The 24,336-nt window shown below is 60.2% G+C and overlaps 1 protein-coding gene across 5 annotated transcripts in view; it reads right to left on the bottom strand.

Moving 5' to 3' along the window:
• Sh3bp2 (SH3 domain binding protein 2) overlaps positions 1–24,336 on the bottom strand; it is a 33,044-nt gene that overhangs the window by 8,157 nt on the left and 551 nt on the right. Inside the window, exons 1-2 of one of the 5 annotated variants that reach the window (XM_070021709.1) lie at positions 6,156–6,253; positions 105–244 (exon numbers count right to left, since the gene is read on the bottom strand). In XM_070021709.1, coding sequence (XP_069877810.1) covers positions 105–244; positions 6,156–6,238 — 223 coding nt within the window. In that variant the 5' untranslated portion in view covers positions 6,239–6,253. Of the gene's footprint in view, positions 1–104; positions 245–1,866; positions 2,013–6,155; positions 6,254–24,336 lie in introns of those variants that run through there. The other 4 variants (XM_070021711.1, XM_070021714.1, XM_070021710.1 and 1 more) reach the window with 4 other exon arrangements.

The following is a 24,336-nucleotide window of genomic DNA, read 5'->3' as shown; positions in this document are numbered from 1 at the left end:
CAACAGCCAAGAAGGCCCAGCAGAGCGGCAGAGAAGGGGGACCGAGGCCAGCCTCCATCCCCGCTCAGTGGCCACTCTGTGACCCCCGTAGCCCAAGGACTCACATTTGAGCAGCTGCAGCTGGGTGCCGCCCTTCTTGTGCAGGTAGCCAGCCTTGGCCACGCCCCCAGGCATGGTCAGCAGGTTCTGAGCACCGATGGCCTTCATGGGGATGGGCCAGTGCACCTCCTCAGCCGCCATGAAGCTGCGATCAAAGAGGAAGATACGGCTTGGCCTGGGGCGGGGCGAGGGAGCAGTTTAGCTGGGGACTCTAGGGGACTGTGCCAGGGTCCAGAAGGCTACATGGAGGATCAGGGCAGAAGAGGCTGAGGAAACCCTCTTCCAGGCCTCAGGATGGGGCCCTTGGAGGACAAGACCTCACGGGCCACTCACTCGGCTACCCTCGGCCGCAGGGCTGGCCCTGGGATGCTGTGTCTCCCTCTCCCCACAGATTCGATGGACGCAGGACCCCAGCAGGCCTGCGCTGTGGTAATAACCGAACCCAAGACCCCAGCGCCGGAGTCTGCCTTGCTGTAACTTCCCCAGGTCTCAGTGGCAGGCAAGCCCGTAGGAGGCCTGAAGGAGGGTGTCCTGAAGGCAGGTGGCGGGTCCTGGCTGCCCTTTCCGTCTGCTCCGACCCTCGGTGCAGAATGCGGGGCACGGCTCCCAACACCTGTCCTCAGAGACTCTGTCCAGCATGCCCTGCACAGGAGCGCACAGAGCACAAACAGCCCCGGCTCCTATCCCCCATCCTGGCCTCCGCTGCTAGAGCCGTAGCACGGGAGGACAGAGTAGCCCAGCCTGGCCCACAGCTGCCCTGGCCAAGTAGTCATTGGACCTTTGGCAGGTTTGCTGGCACCCACATCATGAGCCTAGGCCATCACGTCAGAGCCGGGCAGGACCTGGGGGCACGCTGTCCGGGGAGCAGGGCCCCAGGTCCACGCGGCTCCCGCCGCCGCCCCGAACCTATGAGGCTCCCGCACACCTGGTGTGTGTGACACCACGCTGCCCGCATGAAGACACCCCCCCACACACACACACACACATGCTTTCCTCTCTCAGGATCCAGACTGAGACCCTTCCATGAGGTTCCCGGGACCCGGCACTGTGGACCCACACTACACTGTGTGTCTGTGCCTCTTCCCACCCCACGCTGGCCAGGTCCACCCTGGAGCCCCAGAGGCCCAGGCGGGCTGGGACCCTGACACCAGCTGCAGCCCCCCCCCCCACCCGCCACACACACACACAAAGAAACCACTCCAGCCAGGCCTGGGATCCGTCCAGAACTCCAGCTGGGAAGTGTCCTGAGTGCAAGCCGGAGGGACTACACAGAACTGGGCTCAAAGCAGAAAGAAAGGAAAAAAGCCACTGTCTCTGGGCATCAGCACCCCACACTCCTTCACCCATGCTGGGCTAAGTCACCCACACCAGGCTGCAGGCTGCCCACTGACCAGGGCCATGGCCAGGGCAGACCCTAGGTGCCAGGGGGTACAAAGCCCCCCCTCCCCAACCAGGCCCAGGTTAGGAACAAAGGCTGAGCCCCGCCCCTTGCCAGAGGGGGGCAGGGAGTATGGAGGGAGCGGGCTGGGCGGTGGGGGCAGGAGGAGGGTGCCCATGCCCAGGACCACCCACGGGAGGGGCCAGAGAAAGACTGGCCTGCACCCCCCCTCGGTCCTGTACCCCCACGGCCCTGTACCCCCACGGCCACGCCCGCCTTTGTTTGGGTGGACTGCAGCCTGAGGCTGGGGCCAGGGTCCAGGTTGCGGTGCTGAGCCGCGGGGTCTGGGGTGTGGGGTCTGGGGACCAGGGGTCGGTGCCGGTACTCACGGCGTCCAGGCGGCCGGCACCGGCCTCCGGGGGGCGGCAGGCGCCCTCCTCCCCTGCGCACAGCGACACAGCCCCGCTGCCACCTCGTCCCTGGAGGCCCCGTCCCGCCGGGCCCAGCTCCGGGGCCGGGGCCTCGCGCCCGCCATGCCTGCCCCGCCACCGGCCGCCCCAGCCCAGCCCGGCCCCGCCCCGCCCCCGTGGCCACCGGCTCCGCCCCCATGGGCGGAGAGTGCCTGTCCCCCTGCTCAGGGCCGGCCCACTCAGACCGCCCCTCCCCTGCCCCCCCTGCTCAGGGCCCCACCTGACCTCTCCTCCCCACCTCACTGTCCACACCACGCCCTGCGGTGCAGAAGCCAGACGCCCAGAACTGGTAGTGTGTTTGACAGAAGCCACAGTGCACCAGCACCCGCTACCCAGCCTGGAGGCAAGGAGACCCTTCCAGGCAGACGGATTGGCAGGGCGGTGGGCAGAGGACCTGCACTGGCCCTGCAGAGACAGCCCGAAGGCCTGGCCATTCTCACCCCACTGTCTTGCTGGTTGCCAGCCCTTGGTGGTAAGGCCTCCACCCCAGGCCCGATCTCTGGGCCTCTTGCATCTAGTCTTGGAGTTTCTCCGCAGCTCTTTGTCTCCAGTGGACAGTCCCTTCCCTGCCCTGGTAGCTTACCCAGCTCTCTAGGCGACCCCTCCTTCCGGCCACCCTGTCCTTCTCCACACCTTCCCGCCATCACGCTCCAGCCCAGACATCCATCCACCACTCTGTTCTAAATCTCCCAGTCTCCAGTACAGACCTAGCCCAGGCCTTCGTGTCTTCTGTTTTGTTGAAACAGCATCTGGCTGGGGAGCTCAGACTGCTTCACAGTGTTGGATTACAAGCATGTGCCAACACACCTGGCAGCAGCCCTGACTGGCTGCTTGCACGCCCCTTCTTCCCCCATCTTTCTCTCCTCCTGCCTTTGACCGTCTGTGGGCCAGCACCAGCCGGACTCATCACCGTACTACCCAAACCTACAAAGCACCCACCTGTGGACATGCTGGGCCAGCAGTGAGCGAGCTGAGCCTTCAAGCCCCCTACACACTCCAGAAAACATAAAAGCCAAGGCACCCGGAACAGCAAAAACTAAACAACAGACAGAAACCAACACAGCAAGCTGACTCCAGCAACGTGTACAAAACCATTTTATGACTGACTAGGATTTATCTGAGCAATTCAAGGATGGCTTAATAGTGAAATTCAATTAGTGCGTTTAAATTCAATTAATGATAAAATAAGAACAAAACCCACATGATCATCTCAATAGATGGAGGGAGAGCATCTGATAAGCTCCATGATACTTCATGAGGATCAACAAGCCAGGGACGGACAGGAACCTTCCATGCCTATGACCCCAGCTACAGGACATGGGAAATAAGAGGACTATCTATGGCTCAAGCCCAGTGATGGAAAATGAAAACAAAAAGCACTTGCCTTTCCCCCTGCCAGCCATCTCTTAGAACTGTCCTTGCTGCCAACATCTCTGAATCATTTCCCCTCCTCCTCCCCCACACCCCAAACACACCCTGCCGCTGTAAAAGAGATAATCTGTGACCTACATGCTGTTAAAACCCGGTCTGGGCTGGGAAGGCGGCTCAGTGGTAGCGTGCATGAGGCCCTGGGTTCGATTCCCTAGTACCACATAAGCAACAAAAGCCAGGAGTGGCGCTGTGGCTCAAGTGGTAGAGCGCTAGCCTTGAGCTGAAGAGCTGAGGGACAGAGCCCAGGCCCAGAGTTCAGGCCCCACAACTGACAAAAAACAAAACAAAAGAAAACAACAAACCCTGTCCCCTAACCCAGGATAAGACTGCTCTCCCACCCCACTTCCATCAAAGAAGCCCGCCCCACCCCATCCTACCCTGCCACGCGGTACCATTCAAACTCCCCCGAGCCCTGCCGCAAACCACTGGCCCGTCCAGCGCACCGCTCTGCTCTTTTCATATTCATACTCCTGGTACTTGAAGTATTTCCTTACACTTAGACGAGCCCCATCTCAACCAACAGCGAGGTGTGGTGGTGCACACCTGCCATCTCTGCCGTGGCACTAGCATAAAACAAGATGGAGGGGACAGAGGGGACAGAGGGGGCCAAGGGGACAGGGCCGTGCCCTGTCTGCAGGGTGAGGGTTTGCAGGTCATGGTGACCGCACAGCTCTTGGGAAATTTCAGTCCAGCTCACACACTCCCGTTCTGCCTATGCCCACAAAGACCAAAGGGCGCCCTTAGGGGTCTTCCGGCTGGCCTGGTCTCCAGGGCACTGCTCTAGCCCAAGGGCCTGATGGTTAAATCCACCCGGTTACAGGCTTCGGACCAGCTCCCTGGGTAGCGTCAAGTCCCCTCCTTGGAGAGGCGATGTCTGCCAGGACCCTGTGGCAGGAGCTCTGAAAGTGAATCTCACCCACGTTTCACTTTCAATTTCCCAGGGACACACAGCTCTTCCTGCGGCTGCGGCCGGACAAGGGCGGCAGGACACGCTGTGCCCTGCAGCCAGGGTCTGCACCTCGGTGCAGCGCTGGACTCACGGGGACCCACAGTGGGGCACGTGGATCTGGCAATGTCTGCAGAGCCCCAAGACCCTTCCAGAAGCCTGTGGTCACGGCGCTCCTCACATGTGGACGTGTACTTGCACACACATGACACTCGGCACCTAGCCTCTAGGCCCACTGCTGGGTACACCTTCCACCTTCTCTCAAAGCTGACTCACGCACACAAGCCTGGGCCGGAGACTGCAGGCAGCCCCATCAGCCTCCACTCCCACGGGCTCTGGGGCTCCCGCCGGCCCGGCCTCCTCCCGGCAAGGCCCACACATGAGCCACTAATGTCACCGCCCAGGCACTCCAGCAGGACACACTCCCCAGATGTGTGTGGTGTGTGCACACATGCGAGCCTGCAAATGTGAGCAAGGGGGGAGGGGCCTGGGCTGTGGGGAGGAAGCGGTGCCTTGCGTGACCACAGGGTCTGGGACTTGCTTAACTCCAGCCAGGCTGGCCGTGTGAAGCCCCAGGGCAAGGGAAGCGGGAGGGCCCAGACCAAAGCGCAAGAAGGCTCTGTCCTGTGTACACATGCACGCAGGCATGCACAAACACACACACACCCCCTCTCATGATTGTTCTGTGTATACACACATGAACGCATAGAGAGCACACTCATACACACCTATGCACCTGTGCTAGGACGTGTGCTCATTCACACACACTTTATAATGCTTGTTCATACTCATGTGCCTAGACTAATGTGCCCCTCTGTGCATATTTGTGCAGTCACATAATCATATGTCCACTCCCATTTGCACACACACACACACACACACACACCCTCCATGATCCACAAGTGGCTCCACAGGGCTGACCCGTGCTGCACAGCCCACCACCAAGCTCCACCTGACAGTGCCCCATGAGATCAGCCCTTCGCCCAGTGGACCAGACACGGAGGCCGGAGGGAGAGAGAGACACTCGGGCTGTGTGCCCGCAGGGCCAGCCCACCACACTGGCCCCACGCCCTGGCTTCCGACCAGTCGCCTACATCACAGACGAAAACACCAAGGGGCAAGGATGCGGAGATAGTCCCTCACGGCCGCACAGCATAACTGTCCAGAGCTGAGCACCCGCCCTCCCCACCCGCCCGCGGCCCCTCCCCACCTGGACGCGGGTGGGTGACAGCAGCGGAGCCCCGCTGCCGGCCTCACGCCAGCCCACACACTCCCCCTTTGAGTTTCCTCTTCCCTCCACCTCCCTCCCAGAATCCTTCTCCACAAGAGAATCAAAACCAAGATCCCCTAGAAAGGCCCGGTGGCCAGCCAGGGGCCGGACGGCAGGAACTGAGACCTCAGGAGGCTGCAGGACCTGACAGAGCTCTGGCGGTTGGAAGTCATCCGTTCTATGCAAGGCCCCAGAGCACACACGCACTCCTGTGGGGACAGCCAGGCTCCCACACAGCAACTCCTTGGTGCACGCACACACACATGCACATGCACACTCATATGCAGTGTGTGTGCACCCAGGACCCAACACAGGACCGCCCCAGGAAGAGCACAGAGCAGGAAGGGCTCTGCAGGCGGGCACACTGGGGCTGCTCCCCCACCCCCCCCCCGCAGGCTGCCCCCACCTCCCTGGTGGCTCCCACTGGGGCGGGGGGGGGGGGGGGAGCGCTCTCTTCAGAGCCTGTTGCTCCTGGCAAACCCAGGTCCTACAGAGCCCCCCCGGCCAACCCTGCCGGTGCCAGGCGAGCACCACCTCGGGCTCAGAGCCTGCCCCACTGACCTGAGGGCACTGACCCAACACATGGCTCTCCTCCTGCCCGGTGACCCGCTGGGGACAGGCGTCCCGGGAGCCAGGGAAGCCATGCAGTTCAGCGGCCCGGAGGGGCTATGGCCTGCATGTCTGAGGCCCACCAGCCCCAGACCCCGGCTGCCCGTTCTACCGCGCAGTCCTGCTGCAGCGGGGCCGGGGGCCTCCAGAGCTTCCTCCCTGCCGGGACTTCCTGTTGCCCGCAGGAGCAGGGCTTCCTGCTTTCTGGCCAGCGAGAGCTGGACCGACGCACCCGCCGGTGCTCTTCAGCGGCTGGGCTTTGACCTCCCTCACCACTCCTGTCCCATCTGGGGACAGAGGGCATGCGGCTCGGGGCTGGGGCTCTCCGCTGGTCTGCCCTGGTCACCTCTGCATCCTTAGCCTTGTGTCGGCAAACCACAAAGGCCGGCTGAAGGCAGCGCTGGCCCCTGGAGCCCCCCAGGAGGTGCTCTTGCTGGGCGGCCTGTGGGTCTCAAGGCAGCCTCCTCTTTGTGCTTTGACACTGAGAGAACAGAGCCGGGTCCGGTCCGACAGCGGTCTCGCCCGCCCGCCCCGTGCCAGTGCCCCTTGTCTCTTCCTGGGCTTCTCCGACCCTCAAGCCTCGCCCTTCCCAACCCTGCCTCCCCCCCCCCCCCCCGCCCCCAGCCACCTCCAGGCAGCTGGGGAAACCAGGACCCCAGCCAGGCCCCCCTTAACGAGGAGCAGGAGGGCTCTGAGGGGGAGGCCGCTGGGGTCTCCCCCTCAAAGCAGGATCTGAGGGTGGCAAATGCCACACACCACAGAGACTCTGGGAGCCGCCTGTCCACGCCAGCCAGCCCTGGCCACAGGCCTGCGCCAGCCGGACCTGGTCCCTGCCAGTATACACAGGCCAGACCCAGTCACTGCCCATAAAAGAGATGAAGTGAGGAGGGAAAGACTCCGTGCCCATCACCGTCCTGGGGTCCTGTGATGCTGCGCGCCCCTGGCCCTCCCCGGCGGCCTGCGCCCGGCGCCCCTGGCCTTCCCCGGCCGCCTGCGCCCCGCGCCCCTGGCCCTCCCCGGCCGCCTGCGCCCCGCGCCCCTGGCCCTCCCCGGCGGCCTGAGCCCCGCGCCCCTGGCCCTCCCCGGCCGCCTGCGCCCCGCACCCCTGGCCCTCCCCGGCCGCCTGCGCCCCGCGCCCCTGGCCCTCCCCGGCCGCCTGCGCCCCGCGCCCCTGGCCCTCCCCGGCCGCCTGCGCCCCGCGCCCCTGGCCCTCCCCGGCCGGCTGCGCCCCGCGCCCCTGGCCCTCCCCGGCGGCCTGAGCCCCGCGCCCCTGGCCCTCCCCCACAGCCTGCGCCCCGCGCCCCTGGCCCTCCCCGGCCGCCTGCGCCCACGCGCCCCTGGCCCTCCCCGTTGGCCTGCGCCCCGCGCCCCTGGCCCTCCCCGGCGGCCTGCGCCCCGCGCCCCTGGCCCTCCCCGGCGGCCTGAGCCCCGCGCCCCTGGCCCTCCCCCACAGCCTGCGCCCCGCGCCCCTGGCCCTCCCCGGCCGCCTGCGCCCACGCGCCCCTGGCCCTCCCCGTTGGCCTGCGCCCCGCGCCCCTGGCCCTCCCCGGCGGCCTGCGCCCCGCGCCCCTGGCCCTCCCCGGCGGCCTGCGCCCCGCGCCCCTGGCCTTCCCCGGCGGCCTGCGCCCCGCGCCCCGTGCCCTCCCTGGTGGCCGGTGCCCCGCACCCCGTGCCCTCCCCGGCGGCCTGCGCCCTTGGCTCCAGACCTCAGTCGCTCCAAATGCCTTTGCCTTCTCATCTTGGTGCAGCACTTCATCCCCATGACCTGCAACCCCTGCCGGTAGCCGTGTGCGAGGGCACGGCCAACAGCCAAGGGGGGAGCTGTGTGTCTTCCGCCGTCTCCTCACTCCCGGACACTTGGGGCCCGCGCAGACACAGGCCAGCGGACACTTACCAGGGTGGCAGAGGCGGGACTGAGAGGCAAGGGTGGGCCTGAAAGGCAGGAGGAAGAGCTCTCTGCGCGTGGGGTGGGGAGCTCGGCCCGCCTGGGAAGGAGGCAGACCGCCGCGATGGCGGGGCGTCCGCAGTGGGCTCACCTCACACCTCGCAGACCCCAGCCCGTCTCCGTGCCCACCGCCCATGAGACTGGCCCTGTTGTCCTCTGCGCTCAACCGAAGGTGGGCCTGAGGTTGACAGGAACACGCCTGCCCGGCCCATGGTCGGGGTCGGGGGTTCGGGACCCGCCCCGCCTCCCTGCACCCAGGACCGGTGCCTGTCTGCAGGAGCAGCTCACGCCTGGGGGCCGCCGGGTGCTGATGACACAGGGGGGCGGGGCACCCCACGGGGAAATCTCAAGCTCTCAAAATAAGATGCTTTGCACCAACCCCACCCCTGGGGCTGGCGAGAAGGCCACATGCCAGGCTTTCCCTGGCCAGGCGCTCTTTCCCATCTCGCAGGGAGGCTGAGAGGGCTCCAGAGCTCAGCCCTGGAGACACGCTAGCAGGCTCGGAGGCAGAGGCCTGTGGTGCAGACACGCAATGCTAGCTCCCAAAAGACAGGCCAGTGTCCCCATCCCTGGGACCATTGGATATGACCTTGATTAGAAAAGAGGTCCTGGCACATGTAACGTCTCCATCCCGGGTTAGCACAGGACAAACGTCCCTATAAGACAACAGCATTAGAAGAGGCCATAGAAACTGGGCACTGTGGCTCACACCTGTAATCCCAGCTGCTTAAAAGGCTGACAACTGGGGATCACAGTTCAAAGCCAAGCCTGGCAGAAAAGTCTGTGACTCTTTTCTCCAATTAACCACCAAAAAGCCAGATGTGCAGGTATGGCCCAAGTGGTAGAGTGCTAGCCTTGAACAAAAGAGCTCAGGGACAGAGCCCAGGACCTGGAGATAATCACATACACACACACAATGGAGAAATGCTGCACACAGGAATCAGCCAGGACCCCCAGAAGATGTGGTGTTGGGGCTCAGAGGCTTTGGGGGATTTCCAGGGCCACCGAGGTAGAGGACAGGGGCTGTCCAGTCAAACCGGCGTCAGGGACAGAGGGAACGAAGAGCTTCAGGAAGAGGTCTGACATGCACGGCTGTCCACACCGGGCCCGGTGTCCAGGGCAGCGCCACGCCGAGGTGCAGGGTGAGGTATTTGGTTTGGTTTTGACTTATTTTTTTGGGGGGGTCCAGTCGTGGTCCCTGAACTCTGGGCCTGGGTGTTGTCCCTCAGCTCTTCAGCTCAAGGCTAGCGCTCTACCACTTGAGCCACAGTGCCACTTCTGGTTTTTTTTTTTGTTGCTTATGTGGTGCTGAGGAATCGAACCCAGGGCCTCAGGCATGCAAGGCAAGCGCTCTACCACTGAGCCACCTTCCCAGCCCCTTTTGTTTTGTTTTGTCGGTCATGGGCCTTGAACGCTGGGCCTGGGCGCTGTCCCTCCACTCTTCAGCTCAAGGCCAGTGCTCTACCACTGGAGCCACTGCGCCACTTCTGGTTTTTCTAGTGGTTTATTCAAGATAAGAGTCTCATGGACTTTCCTGCCCGGGCTGGCTCTGAACCTCCTGAGTGACCAGGATGAGAGGCGTGAGCCACCAGTGTGGGCTGCAGGGTGGGTTTTGAGGTCTGGGACACTCCGTCCCGAGGGAATTCACAATGCCACACACTTCTGGGAGCACCACCATGGACTTCCTCTCTGCCTGACTTCTCTGTTCCCAGTGAGTAAGCCTGAGCTGGGCTGTGGTGGCCGGCTGGGTGTGAGGCTGGGGCTACCAGATGCCCTCCCCACCCCCGCCCAGCTCTGGTCTGGCCAGGGAGGGGCAGTACACTCACTGCCTGTGGCGATCAGATTGGTGGTGCCAGGCTGGTGGTCAGCATGGGGAGGGCAGGGCGGGCGGGGGACAGGGAGGGGTGAGATGGCAGGCAAGGGCAGGCAGGCACGGTGCCAGCCTCAAGCCACCCGCAGCAGAGGCAGCTCAGGATTCACACTTCAGTTCATCACAAACACGACAAGTTTCCACCCTGAGAGCCAGTGTGTGGGCAGGGTGGGCCCAGGGCCCTGGGCGCTGCCCTCCTGGCCAGCCCAGCCTACTGAGATGCGTGCCCCGCCCAGCCCTCCTCCCAGGCAGCCCCCCACCCCCGCCCGCCCGCCCAGCCCTCCTCCCAGGGCACCGGGATTGCCTGAGACAGGAAGTGGGCCCTGCTGGCACACACGGCGGCCCATCACACGTGGGCGGGGCAGCAGAGGGGCGCCTCACCAGCCACTGTGGGTGTGGCCCACCGTCACCCCCACCTCCCCACCGTAGCTGGCGGCTCTAAACCACATCCCTGCAATGCTGGGGCTCCACCGACCACCCCGTGCCCAGGCCGTCCTCTGCCCAGACCCCTGTCCCACCTGCAAGACCAGCTCTGGGGACAGGGTCCTCTGTGAGTCCAGCCCCGGCCCCGGCCCCAGGGCCCGCTGTGAGGCAGACCCTGGCTGATCGGCGCGGGCCCTGCGCACCCCGCACCCTGGGACCGGCTCCCACAGCGCCCGGCTTGCCGTGCACATTTGCCAGTGAGCTGGCCGCTGGCGGCTTACAACCCAGCATCCTAGCTGCTGAGGAGGCTGAGATCTGAGGATCAAGGTTCAAAGCCAGCCCCGGAAGGAAAGTCTGTAAGACTCTTATCACTAATTACCAGCAAAAAACCAGAAGTGGAGGTGTGGCTCAAGGGGTAGAGTGCCAGCTTTAGGCAAAAACCAAGAGCAAGGCCCTGAGTTCAAGCCCCAGGACCGGCACAAAAACAAAAGCAAAATAACACTATTTTCCTCACCCCAAGTGTCCCCCCCTGCTCCCCCCAGAGGCCCTCCGTCAACTTGGGAGCGGCTGTGCGGGCTCGGTGTCCTCGGCGCAGCCCGGCCTCCCCAGGGGAGCCCTCCTGGGCTGGGTGGCCACTTGGACAAAGCAAAGACGTCCTCACCAAGACTCCCACCACCAGCCCGCTGCTCGGGGACGGGGGGCGGCAGCTGGGTGTGGAGCTAGGCCCCTCTGACCTCAGGCAGTCGCAGGTGGCTCCACCACGCCCGGCCCAGCTGACCCACAGCCGCAGGAGGAAGCACGGAGAGCGGACTTCCCCAATCCAGCCCTCAGCCCGGCACGCTCGCAGGGCGCACACAGGCGCCACGAAGGCCACCGTCCACCCCGCAGGCAGGCCAGAGCCCCTGGAGTCCCCGTGAGGAACCCCACGGACCTGGCCCTACCACCCGCTCAGTCGCGGGGGCCTCCACGGCACACCAGGACGCCCAGGCTGGTCCTGCGAGACACTTCCTGCCAAGCCTGGCTTTGAGGGGAGCAGGGCTCTCCTCAGCCTCAGTTTCCCAGGAGCTATCAGGCCCAACAGAGAGAAGGGCTCACACTGCAACAGAGACCCGAGTGACAGGATGGAAGCGGAGCCCCTGCGGGCAGGCGGCCTCTCCCCTCCACGCTCACCCCTGATCCCTGGCAGCGGGGCAGCGGGAGGCAGCCACAGCACTGCCACCTACAGGCCCACGCCATACCCTGCTCTCGGGGTAACTGTCACCCTCCGTCTGGGCACCCGGTCTAGGAAGGAAGCAGGCACCAACTCACAGCCCTGTGACATCCGCTCTGCCGCACACGTCAGTCAGTGTCCTGGGAGTGCGCCCAGCAAGGGAGCCACATGGATAGTGTCTTCGACAGAGCAAAGACTTGGGGTGCAAAATGACACACACCATCAGACATCAGGGGCAGAAGGAGGGCTGGGAGGGAAGTGAGGGCCTCACATCCAGCCTCCCCTGCTGGACACCAGCGCAGGTCACTTCACCCCTGGCTTCGCTGGTGATAGCACCCAGGACACAAACAGAGAGCTCACAAGAACTCAGCCAAAGGCGCTGGGGTCCAGGGCGGGGCACCCTGCCAGTGTACACCCCAGCGCCACGGTACAGACAGACAGCACCACTGCTGCTTGCTGGAGCTAAGGGCTCAGGGCAGGGGTCAGCCTCGGGGCCCTGTGTGAACACTGCTCTCAGAGTCTCACGAGATATAATCCTAGCTACTCAGGGGGTTGAGATCTGAGGATCACGATTCAAATCCAGCCTGGGCAGGAAAGTATGTGAGACTCTAATCTCTAACCACCAGAATACCAGAAGTGGAGCTGTGGTTCAGAATGGTGGTGCGTTAGCCTTGAGCAAAAGAGCTCAAGGACAGTGTCCAGGCCCCAAGTTCAGGCCCCACAACTAACAATGACAACAATAAAAAAGGTTGGGTCTTGTAGGACTAGTGGTTTATGCCTATAATCCTGAATACTCAGAAGGCTAAGTTTAAGGATCTTGGTTCAAAGCCAGCCCACATAGACAAATCCAAGACTCTTATCTCCAATTAGCTAGCAAAAAGCCAGAAGTAGCCAGGTGGCTCACACCTGTAATCCTAGCTACTCAGGAGGTGGGATCTGAGGATCATGGTTCAAAGCCAGCGCAGGCAGGCTTTGAAAACCAGAAAACCAGAAGTGGCGCTGTGGCTCAAGTGGTAGAGCACTTGCCTTGAGCTGAAGAGCTGAGGGACAGTGCCCAAACCCAGAATTCAAGCCCCACAACTGACCAAAAAGAAAAAGAAAAGAAAAAGCCAGAGCGTAGGTGTGGCTCAACTGGCAGAGGGTTAGCCTTGAGTAAAACCACCAAGGGAGAGCGCAGGCCCTAAGTTCAAGCCCCAGTGCCAGTAAAAATTATATATTTTTTGGGCTGGGAAGGTGGCTCAGTGGTAGAGTGCTTGCCTTGCATGCATGAGGCCCTGGGTTCGATTCCTCAGCACCACATAAGCAAAAAGCCAGAAGTGGCGCTGTGGCTCAAGTGGTAGAGCGCTAGCTTTGAGCTGAAGAGCCGAGGGACAGCACCCAGGCCCTGAGTTCAGGCCCCACAACTGGACCCCCCCCCCAAAAAAAAAAAGTTGAAAAATTATATATATATATATATATATATATTTTTTTTTTTTTTTTTTTTGTCGGTCGTGGGGCTTGAACTCTGGGCCTGGGCGCTGTCCCTCAGCTCTTCAGCTCAAGGCGAGCGCTCTACCACTTGAGCTACAGCGCCACTTCCGGTTTTCTGGTGGTTTATTGGAGATAGGAGTCTCACGGTCTCTCCTGCCCGGGCTGGCTTTGAACCGTGATCCTCAGATCTCAGCCTCCTGAGTAGCTAGGATTACAGGCGTGAGCCACCAGCGCCCGGCTGAAAAATTATATATTTTTTAAGATGAGGTCCATGAACTCCCCCCTGCTTTGGGCTGGTGTCAAACCTCAATCTTCCCAATCTCTACCTTCTGAGTAGCTAGGACTGCAGGCATGAACTATTGTACCTGGCTTCTTTGACACTTTTTTGGTCAGTCATGGGGCTTGAACTCAGCCTAGGCGCTGTCCCTCAGCTCGTCAGCTCAAAGCGAGTGCTCTACCACTTGAGCCACAACACCGCTTCCCTTTTTGGGTGGTTTACTGGAGACAAGAATTTCATGGAGGCTGAGCGCTGGTGGCTCCTAGCTATTTAGGAGGCTGAGGATCTCGGTTCAAAGCCAGCCTGGGCAAGAAAGACTGTGAGACTCTTATCTCCCATAAACCACCAGAAACCCAGAAGTGGCACTGTGGATCAAGTAGTAGAGCACTTGCCTTGAACTGAAGAGCTGAGAGACAGCGCCCTGGCCCAAAGTTCAAGCCCCATGACTGACTGGGGGGGGGGGGGGGGAGGGGAAGAGTCTCATGGACTTTCTTGCCAGGGCTGGCTTTGAACCCTGATCCTCAGATCTCAGCCTCCTGAGTAGCTGGGATGACAGGCGTGAGCCACCAGTGCCTAGCTCTTTGTCTCTTTTATTCCTTGCTAATTTTCCCCCAGTACTAGAGGTGGAATCTCAGACTGTTGACAGGCTAAGCAAATGCCCCACGGGCTCTTTATTTTTTATCTATTTATTTTAATATGTTATTGTGATGAGGGTCTCATGCTGCTGTACAGGCTCACCCCAAACTCCTGGGCTCAGCAATCCTCTAGCCTCAGGCCCCCGCAGCTGCTTATATGAACCCACACACGCACCCCACTACACACAAGGAGCACCCACACACACCCTACTACACGCAAGGAGCACCCACACACCCCACTACACACAAGGAGCACACACACACACCACTACACACAAGGAGCACACACACACCCCACTACACACAAGGAACACCCACACACACCACTACACACAAGGAGCACCCACACACACCACTACACACAAGGAGCACACACACACACCACTACACACAAGGAGCACACACACACCCCACTACACACAAGGAGCACACACACACCACTACACACAAGGAGCACACACACACACCACTACACACAAGGAGCACACACACACACCACTACACACAAGGAACACCCACACACGCACCACTACACACAAGGAACACACACACACCACTACACACAAGGAGCACACACACACACCACTACACACAAGGAACACACACACACCACTACACACAAGGAACACACACACACCACTACACACAAGGAACACACACACACCACTACACACAAGGAACACACACACACCACTACACACAAGGAACACACACACACACCACTACACACAAGGAGCACACACACACACCACTACACACAAGGAGCACACACACACACCAATACACACAAGGAACACACACACACACACACCACTACACACAAGGAACACACACACACACCACTACACACAAGGAACACACACACACCACTACACACAAGGAACACACACACACTACACACAACACACACACACACACCACTACACACAAGGAGCACACACACACCACTACACACAAGGAGCACACACACACCACTACACACAAGGAGCACACACACACACACACCACTACACACAAGGAACACACACACACACACCACTACACACAAGGAACACACACACACACACCACTACACACAAGGAACACACACACACACCACTACACACAAGGAACACACACACACACCACTACACACAAGGAATACACACACACACACCAATACACACAAGGAGCACACACACACCACTACACACAAGGAGCACACACACACACCAATACACACAAGGAACACACACACACACACCACTACACACAAGGAGCACACACACACACCACTACACACAAGGAGCACACACACACCACTACACACAAGGAACACACACACACACCACTACACACAAGGAGCACACACACACCACTACACACAAGGAGCACACACACACACCAATACACACAAGGAACACACACACACACACACCACTACACACAAGGAACACACACACACACCACTACACACAAGGAACACACACACACCACTACACACAAGGAACACACACACACTACACACAACACACACACACACACCACTACACACAAGGAGCACACACACACCACTACACACAAGGAGCACACACACACACACCACTACACACAAGGAACACACACACACACACCACTACACACAAGGAACACACACACACACCACTACACACAAGGAACACACACACACACCACTACACACAAGGAACACACACACACACCACTACACACAAGGAGCACACACACAAACACCACTACACACAAGGAGCACACACACACACCACTACACACAAGGAGCACACACACACCACTACACACAAGGAACACACACACACCACTACACACAAGGAACACACACACACCACTACACACAAGGAACACACACACACTACACACAACACACACACACACACACCACTACACACAAGGAGCACACACACACCACTACACACAAGGAGCACACACACACCACTACACACAAGGAGCACACACACACACACACCACTACATACAAGGAACACACACACACACACCACTACACACAAGGAACACACACACACCACTACACACAAGGAACACACACACATCACTACACACAAGGAACACACACACACCACTACACACAAGGAGCACACACACACACCACTACACACAAGGAGCACACACACACAAACACCACTACACACAAGGAGCACACACAGACACCACTACACACAAGGAACACACACACACCACTACACACAAGGAGCACACACACCACTACACACAAGGAGCACACACCCCACTACACACAAGGAGCACACACACACCACTACACACAAGGAACACACACACACACCACTACACACAAGGAACACACACACACCACTACACACAAGGAGCACACACACACCAATACACACAAGGAACACACACACACACCACTACACACAAGGAACACACACACACACCACTACACACAAGGAACACACACACACCACTACACACAAGGAACACACACACACACACCACTACACACAAGGAGCACCCACACACACCAGTACACACAAGGAGCACACACACCACTACACACAAGGAGCACACACACACACACCACTACACACAAGGAGCACACACACCACTACACACAAGGAGCACACACACACACCACTACACACAAGGAGCACACACACACACCACTACACACAAGGAACACACACACACCACTACACACAAGGAGCACACACACACACCACTACACACAAGGAGCACACACACACACACCACTACACACAAGGAGCACACACACACCACTACACACAAGGAGCACACACACACACCACTACACACAAGGAGCACACACACACACCACTACACACAAGGAACACACACACACACACCACTACACACAAGGAACACACACACACCACTACACACAAGGAACACACACACACACCACTACACACAAGGAGCACACACACACACCTCTACACACAAGGAGCACACACACACCACTACACACAAGGAGCACACACACACACCACTACACACAAGGAACACACACACACCACTACACACAAGGAGCACACACACCCCACTACACACAAGGAGCACACACCCCACTACACACAAGGAGCACACACACACCACTACACACAAGGAACACACACACACCACTACACACAAGGAGCACACACACACACCACTACACACAAGGAGCACACACACACACCACTTCACACAAGGAGCACACACACACACCACTACACACAAGGAGCACACACACACCACTACACACAAGGAGCACACACACCACTACACACAAGGAGCACACACACACACACCACTACACACAAGGAACACACACACACCACTACACACAAGGAGCACACACACACACCACTACACACAAGGAGCACCCACACACACACACCACTACACACAAGGAACACACACACAAACACCACTACACACAAGGAGCACACACACACACCACTACACACACACACCACTACACACAAGGAGCACACACACACACACCACTACACACAAGGAGCACACACACACACACCACTACACACAAGGAACACACACACACACCACTACACACAAGGAGCACACACACACACCACTACACACAAGGAACACACACACACCACTACACACAAGGAGCACACACACACCACTACACACAAGGAGCACACACACACCACTACACACAAGGAGCACACACACACACCACTACACACAAGGAGCACACACACACCACTACACACAAGGAGCACACACACCACTACACACAAGGAGCACACACACACACACCACTACACACAAGGAGCACACACACACCACTACACACAAGGAGCACACACACACACCACTACACACAAGGAGCACACACACACCACTACACACAAGGAGCACACACACATACCACTACACACAAGGAGCACACACACCACTACACACAAGGAACACACACACACCACTACACACAAGGAGCACACACACACACACACCACTACACACAAGGAGCACCCACCCACACACACCACTACACACAAGGAACACACACACAAACACCACTACACACAAGGAGCACACACACACACCACTACACACACACACCACTACACACAAGGAGCACACACACACACACCACTACACACAAGGAGCACACACACACACACCACTACACACAAGGAACACACACACACACCACTACACACAAGGAACACACACACACACCACTACACACAAGGAGCACACACACACACCACTACACACAAGGAGCACACACACACCACTACACACAAGGAGCACACACACACCACTACACACAAGGAGCACACACACACCACTACACACAAGGAGCACACACACACCACTACACACAAGGAGCACACACACACACACACCACTACACACAAGGAACACACACACACACCACTACACACAAGGAGCACACACACACACACCACTACACACAAGGAACACACACACACACCACTACACACAAGGAGCACACACACACACCACTACACACAAGGAGCACACACACACCACTACACACAAGGAGCACACACACACACCACTACACACAAGGAGCACACACACACCACTACACACAAGGAGCACACACACACCACTACACACAAGGAGCACACACACACACACCACTACACACAAGGAACACACACACACACACCACTACACACAAGGAGCACACACACACCCCACTACACACAAGGAACACACACACACCACTACACACAAGGAGCACACACACACCACTACACACAAGGAGCACAGACACACACCACTACACACAAGGAACACACACACCCCACTACACACAAGGAGCACACACACACCACTACACACAAGGATCACACACACACACCACTACACACAAGGAGCACACACACACCACTACACACAAGGAGCACACACACCCCACTACACATAAGGAACACACACACACCACTACACACAAGGAGCACACACACACCCCTACACACAAGGAGCACACACACACACACCACTACACACAAGGAGCACACACACACCACTACACACAAGGAGCACACACACACCACTACACACAAGGAGCACACACACACCACTACACACAAGGAGCACACACACACCCCTGCATAGGAGGAACCCGTGACATGCCCGGGAGCCCTGGGCAGGCAGCGTCTGGTGTGCGGCCAGAGGCGGCAGCAGGCCGCGGTGCTGCGTCCCCTGCGGAGGGCTCAGGCCAGTCAGTCCACCCAGCCAGCCACCACTCCGCCTCCTGCCAGGGCCGGGCCCCACGCACCCTCCCAGCCGCCGGAGCTTGGGGTTGGCGCCAGGCCCTTGCCCCTCCAGAAAAGGCTTCCCTTCCTGGTCTAAGGAGGGGGAGGGAGCAGCCAGGCAGGGCGGGCAGAGTCCCTGGACGGGCCTCCCCTGCGCCAGCCGCGCACCTATGCGGGATGCAGCCCCTTCATCTGTCCACACAGAGCCCCCCACGAGCTTCCTCCTCCCACGGTTCTACCGTGGAGGCGCCCCAGCCCCCATTGGGTCTACCTTAGGAACCAGTTCCTTGGGACTCAAGCGTGTGTGTGTGTGTGTGTGTGTGTGTGTGTGTGTGTGTGTGACAGTCCTGGGCTTGAACTCTGAGTGTGTGTGTGTGTGTGTGTGTCAGTCCTGGGCTTGAACTCTATGTGTGTGAGTGTGAGAGAGAGAGAGAGAGAGAGACAGTCCTGGGCTTGAACTCTGAGTGTGTGTGTGTGTGTGTGAGTGTGAGAGAGAGAGAGAGAGAGAGAGAGAGAGAGAGAGAGAGAGAGAGTCCTGGGCTTGAACTCTGGGTGTGTCTGTGTGTGTGTGTCTGTGTGAGAGTCCTGGGCTTGAACTCTGGGTGTGTGTGTGTGTGTGTAACAGCCCTGGGCTTGAACTCTGGGTGTGTGTGTGTGTGTCTGTGTGACAGTCCTGGGCTTGAACTCTGGGTCTGGTGCTGTCCTTGGGTTTCTCTCTGCCAGCTGAGCTGCACTGCTGCCGGCTCTTGGTGGTTAAGAGGCGGGCACGAGTCCCGGGACCGTCCTGCTCACGCTGGCTTCCAACAGCGATCCTCCAGGCCCGGCCGCCACAGCCGCCACCACCTGTCTTTTAGGCACCTCAGTGCTCCACAGTTCTTTCATTTTATTTATTTATTTATTTTCTTTTAGGTCCGGTCATGGGGCCTGAACTCAGGGCCTGGGCGCTGTCCCTCAGCTCTTCAGCTCAAGGCTAGCGCTCTACCACTTGAGCCACAGCGCCACTTCCAGCTTTTTTCTTTTTGCTTATGTGGTGCTGAGGAATTGAACCCAGGGCTCAGGCATGCAAGGCAAGCGCTCTACCACGGAGCCACCTTCCCAGCCCTCTTTTATTTTTTTTGGCCAGTCCTGGGACTTGAACTCAGGGCCTGGGCCCTGTCCCTGAGCTGCTTTTGCTTAAGGCTAGCGCTCTACCACTTCAGCCACAGCACCACGTCCAGCCTTTTTTGTGTATGTGGTGCTGGGGAATTGAACCCAGGGCTTCATGAATGCGAGGCAAGCGCTCTACCTCGGAGCCACCTTCCCAGCCCAGCAGTTTTTTCTTCCACCAGAAGAGAACCCTCATCTGTGCCACTGCACCCCCGGGGCCTGGGGGAGGGGAGGGGGGGCAGGTGGGTCGGCCCCGGGCTCCAGCACAACTAGCCCAAAGGCTACCACAGGACTGGAGCCGCGGCCCGCGGGGAGGGGCGCTCCCAGGAGCTCGGCGCAGTGGTCTCGGCTGCTCAGGGCAGTCCACAGGTGCGGGGAGCGCAGGCCCCACTTCCGCGCCCTGCGGAGCTGCCACGCTGCCCTTTCAGCCGGCAGGAACCACCCAGCCCAGAGGCCCCAGCTCTCAGCCCCGCCTCAGCACATGGCCGGGCACTGCCAGGCAGATGCCAAGACAGGGCCTCTGCCTCAGGAGCTCCATCACAGGGGACAGAGGTCAGCATGGACATCAAGGAGCAGGCAGGCCAGGGCTCAGCTGGGGCAGTGGAGAGGAGGGGGCCAGGAGTGGCCACAAGGGGTCCCCAGAGCACAGAGGGGGATGGCCGCTTTTGTCCACAGTGAAAACTGCACTGTGGCCTGGCCTCTCCTACAGCTCAGGCCTGGTTCTGGGCCAGCACACGGGGCTCCAGCATGCATGGGAGACCCACAGCTGTCCCTCAGGCAGGGGCAGAGGTGGGAATCAAGGCCCCAAGAGCACTGTGGGCACCCCCCCACACACACACCCACGGGACTAGGAGGCAAAGCCAGGCTAACATGGTGCTCCAGGGACCTCAAGGAGAGGAGGGGGAGGGGAGGGAGGAGGGGGAAGGGGAGAGGGGGGAGGGGGGAGGGGGAGAGGCGGGGGAGGGGGAGGGGGAGGGGGGCGCCCTGGCCTCCTCCCACCTCCTTAGTGGCTGCTGTGAGGGCTGGGCTCCGGGGCTCACACCTGGGTCCGAATGGTGGGAAGGCTGCAGGGCCAGTGACACCGGCGGTGGGGACACCTGGGTTCCAACACTTGATGAGAAACTGAAAACCAGAGCCACGGACTGTGTGGGGGGCCTGGGTGGGGCCTGGCTCGGGTGCAAGGACAGGGCCTTCGGCCGCCGGCCGCCCGTCGAGGCCCAGATGCCCGCAGCGAGGGCTCCTGACCTCTCCGCTGACCTGTGCTGACCACCCATCAGCCAGACCAGGTCCACACATTTTACAACCAAGGCACTGCAGCCCACAGACACCAGCTGCTCGGGTCCTGGGTACAGGCGGCTCCCCTCTGGGAAGCCCAGCCCAGGAAGCCTTACCAAGGGGATCGCGAGAGCAGCTGTGGGTCCTGGCATGAACGCAACCACACGGGCCTAGCCTCTCCCGCAGGCCCCGGCAGGCAGAAGCCCGTCCACACCAGCACCTGGGGCAGGCATGCTCCTCGGATCTGCCCCGCCCAGGCCCAGCAAGTACAGTAAACTGATTCCCAGGAAACAGAGGGCATGTGTGGAAACTGAGTCTGGCCACAGGGCATGGCCTCCATGGGGGGGGAAGGGGAGGGGTAAGGGGGGTCCTGCTGGCCCCTGGGAACCCACTGACCTCCTAGCCAACACCCGGCTCTGCAAGCCCATGTTCCACCCAGAGCCAGGTGGCAGGGCTCTGTTGGACCCGCCTGGAGCCCACCACACCCATCCCACGGGTCGGAAGGCCAGGGAGACGGTGTGACCCCAGAGGCAGGCCACGTGGGCAGAAGTCACAGCGCCTGCAGAGAAGGAAGTGGGGGGTGGGGAGACTGGGTGCCCACACGGCCTGGGGCAGCTGAGGCCCTGGCCCTGATCCCCGCTGCCCCCGGCTGCCCCGGTTCATGTACATGGTCCTTGTTCTCCACGGGTGCTGGACCCACACTGGAGTGGGGCCCAGCCCTGGGGCCGATCTCACCCTGGCCAGCTGAGTATCAGGACACGTCACCAACTGGGCAGGCTCGGGCTCCTAGGCCAGGAAGGAGGCAGTGCCTGACTCTGGGCTTCATCCCATCTGCCCTCTGGGCATAAGCAATGGAGCGGAAAGAAAGGTGAAGGTGATCTGGGAGCTGGGAGCCTCCCCCACCCTCCCCGAGGCCCCCAGGGACAGAGGGACAGACCCCAGGGAATGAAGGGCCTGTCCTTTAGGAGGCGTCTGCTCCGTGCCTTTGCCAGCCTTGGCACGCACAGCCCCTCAGCTCCTGGACGGCCACGTGCCCTGCCAGCCTTGGCACACACAGCCCCTCATCTCCTGGACAGTCATGCGCTCTGCCAGCCTGGGGTTCAGCCTGTCCCTTGCCTTTGTGGCCATCTGCCAAGCACACTGTTTCTATTTATTTATTTTTTATTTTTTGCTCGTCCTGGGGCTTGAACTCAGGGTGTGAGTCTAAGCCCTTGAGCCTCTTTGTGTTCAAGGCTAGTGCTCTACCACTTGAGCCACACCGCCACTTCTGGCTTTTTCTGAGAAACTTATTGGTGATGAGTCTTATGGACTTTTCTGCCCGGGGCTCAGATCTCAGCCTCCTGCGTAGCTGGGATGACAGGCGTGAGCCACCGGCCCCAGGCACTGACAGCAGTTTCCCTGGCCCCTCGGCAGTCCATGCACTGTCTCTCGGCCCTGATGCCAGCCAGACCACTCAGACTATTAAAGAGCCATCTCTGCACCTGCCCAAGGCCGACAGCCAGGAAGCAGGCAGGGGCTGCCTCAGTCACTGAGCTTTGGTGTCCTCACTTAGAGGACCTTAGAGAACGGACGCAGAGAATCCCCAGCGGCTCGGCTCCCACAGCAGCTGCTCTGGCTGGGTGCAGGCCTCTGCCCAGGAGACCAATTTGGGCAGGAATGTGGATGACTACCCTTTGCCCGTGGCCTGTCCAGGTCGGTCCTGGTCTTTGCCCCTGGCCTCCCCAGGTCTGGCCTGCCTCCGTCTGCAACCCCAAACAGAGGCGGCCCAGCTGACTCTAGCCAAGAAACTCAGCGGTCCTGAAGACTAGAAAAGCACCCTTAAGGGCCCAGTCGCTGAGCTCCACTCACGGGCCACCAGCACCTCTGGGTGCTTGTGACTGACCACCCCAATGTAGAACGTGGCTCACTACCCTCCTCCTGCAGACAAGGCTCCTGCCGCTCCACAAAGATTCCCACCACCCGCCGCGCCACCCACCGGGCCAGGCACTAGGCGGTGGTGGCGGGACCCCAGGCTAGGTTTATGTTCTTCCTTCTGTCACCATCGTAGCCAAGGCTGGTCACTGCAGCCTCTAGGCCTGCAAGTGCGTGAGCATCTGTGTGGGGGTGTTGGGTGTTGGGGGCTGACTCAGCACCTCACTTCCTCTGTCCATGTGGACAGGAAAGGGCACGGCAGGCCTGGGGTGCAGCCTCCTTCCTCCTGTCCCTGCCCTTCTCACGCTGGCCTCCTTGGGAGCTCTTCCTTGACTTGGGCAGCCTGGGGAATGCCTGCAAGATGCCAGGCCCTGATCAGCACGGACACAACCACCTGTCGGCTCTGGTCAGCTGTGGTCCGCTCCTCTGCCAGGGCCAGGGGAGGAGCAGCCAGACGCGGAAGGAGGATGGAAGAGGGGTGGGAGTGCATCCCCTTAGACGCAATCCCAGTCCTGGTCCTGCTAGGAGTGGAGTGCTGACCCTGGCCTCCCCTGGACTTCCATGTCCCGTCCAGCCGCGGGACACAGCCCAGGCCTGCCTCTGTGCCTGCAGAGCCTGAGCCAGCCAGGACAGACACCTGCCCTGGTGACCCCGCGTCCCCACTGGGCTGGCCCGAGCCCAGAGCCCTGCTCCGGGCCCAGAACGAGGTCCTC

Source organism: Dipodomys merriami, unplaced genomic scaffold (genome assembly GCF_024711535.1).
Source record: "Dipodomys merriami isolate MVZ:Mamm:240054 unplaced genomic scaffold, mDipMer1.0.p SCAF_143, whole genome shotgun sequence".
Lineage (NCBI taxonomy): Eukaryota > Metazoa > Chordata > Mammalia > Rodentia > Heteromyidae > Dipodomys > Dipodomys merriami.
This window is presented reverse-complemented; position numbering and strand designations above follow the sequence as displayed.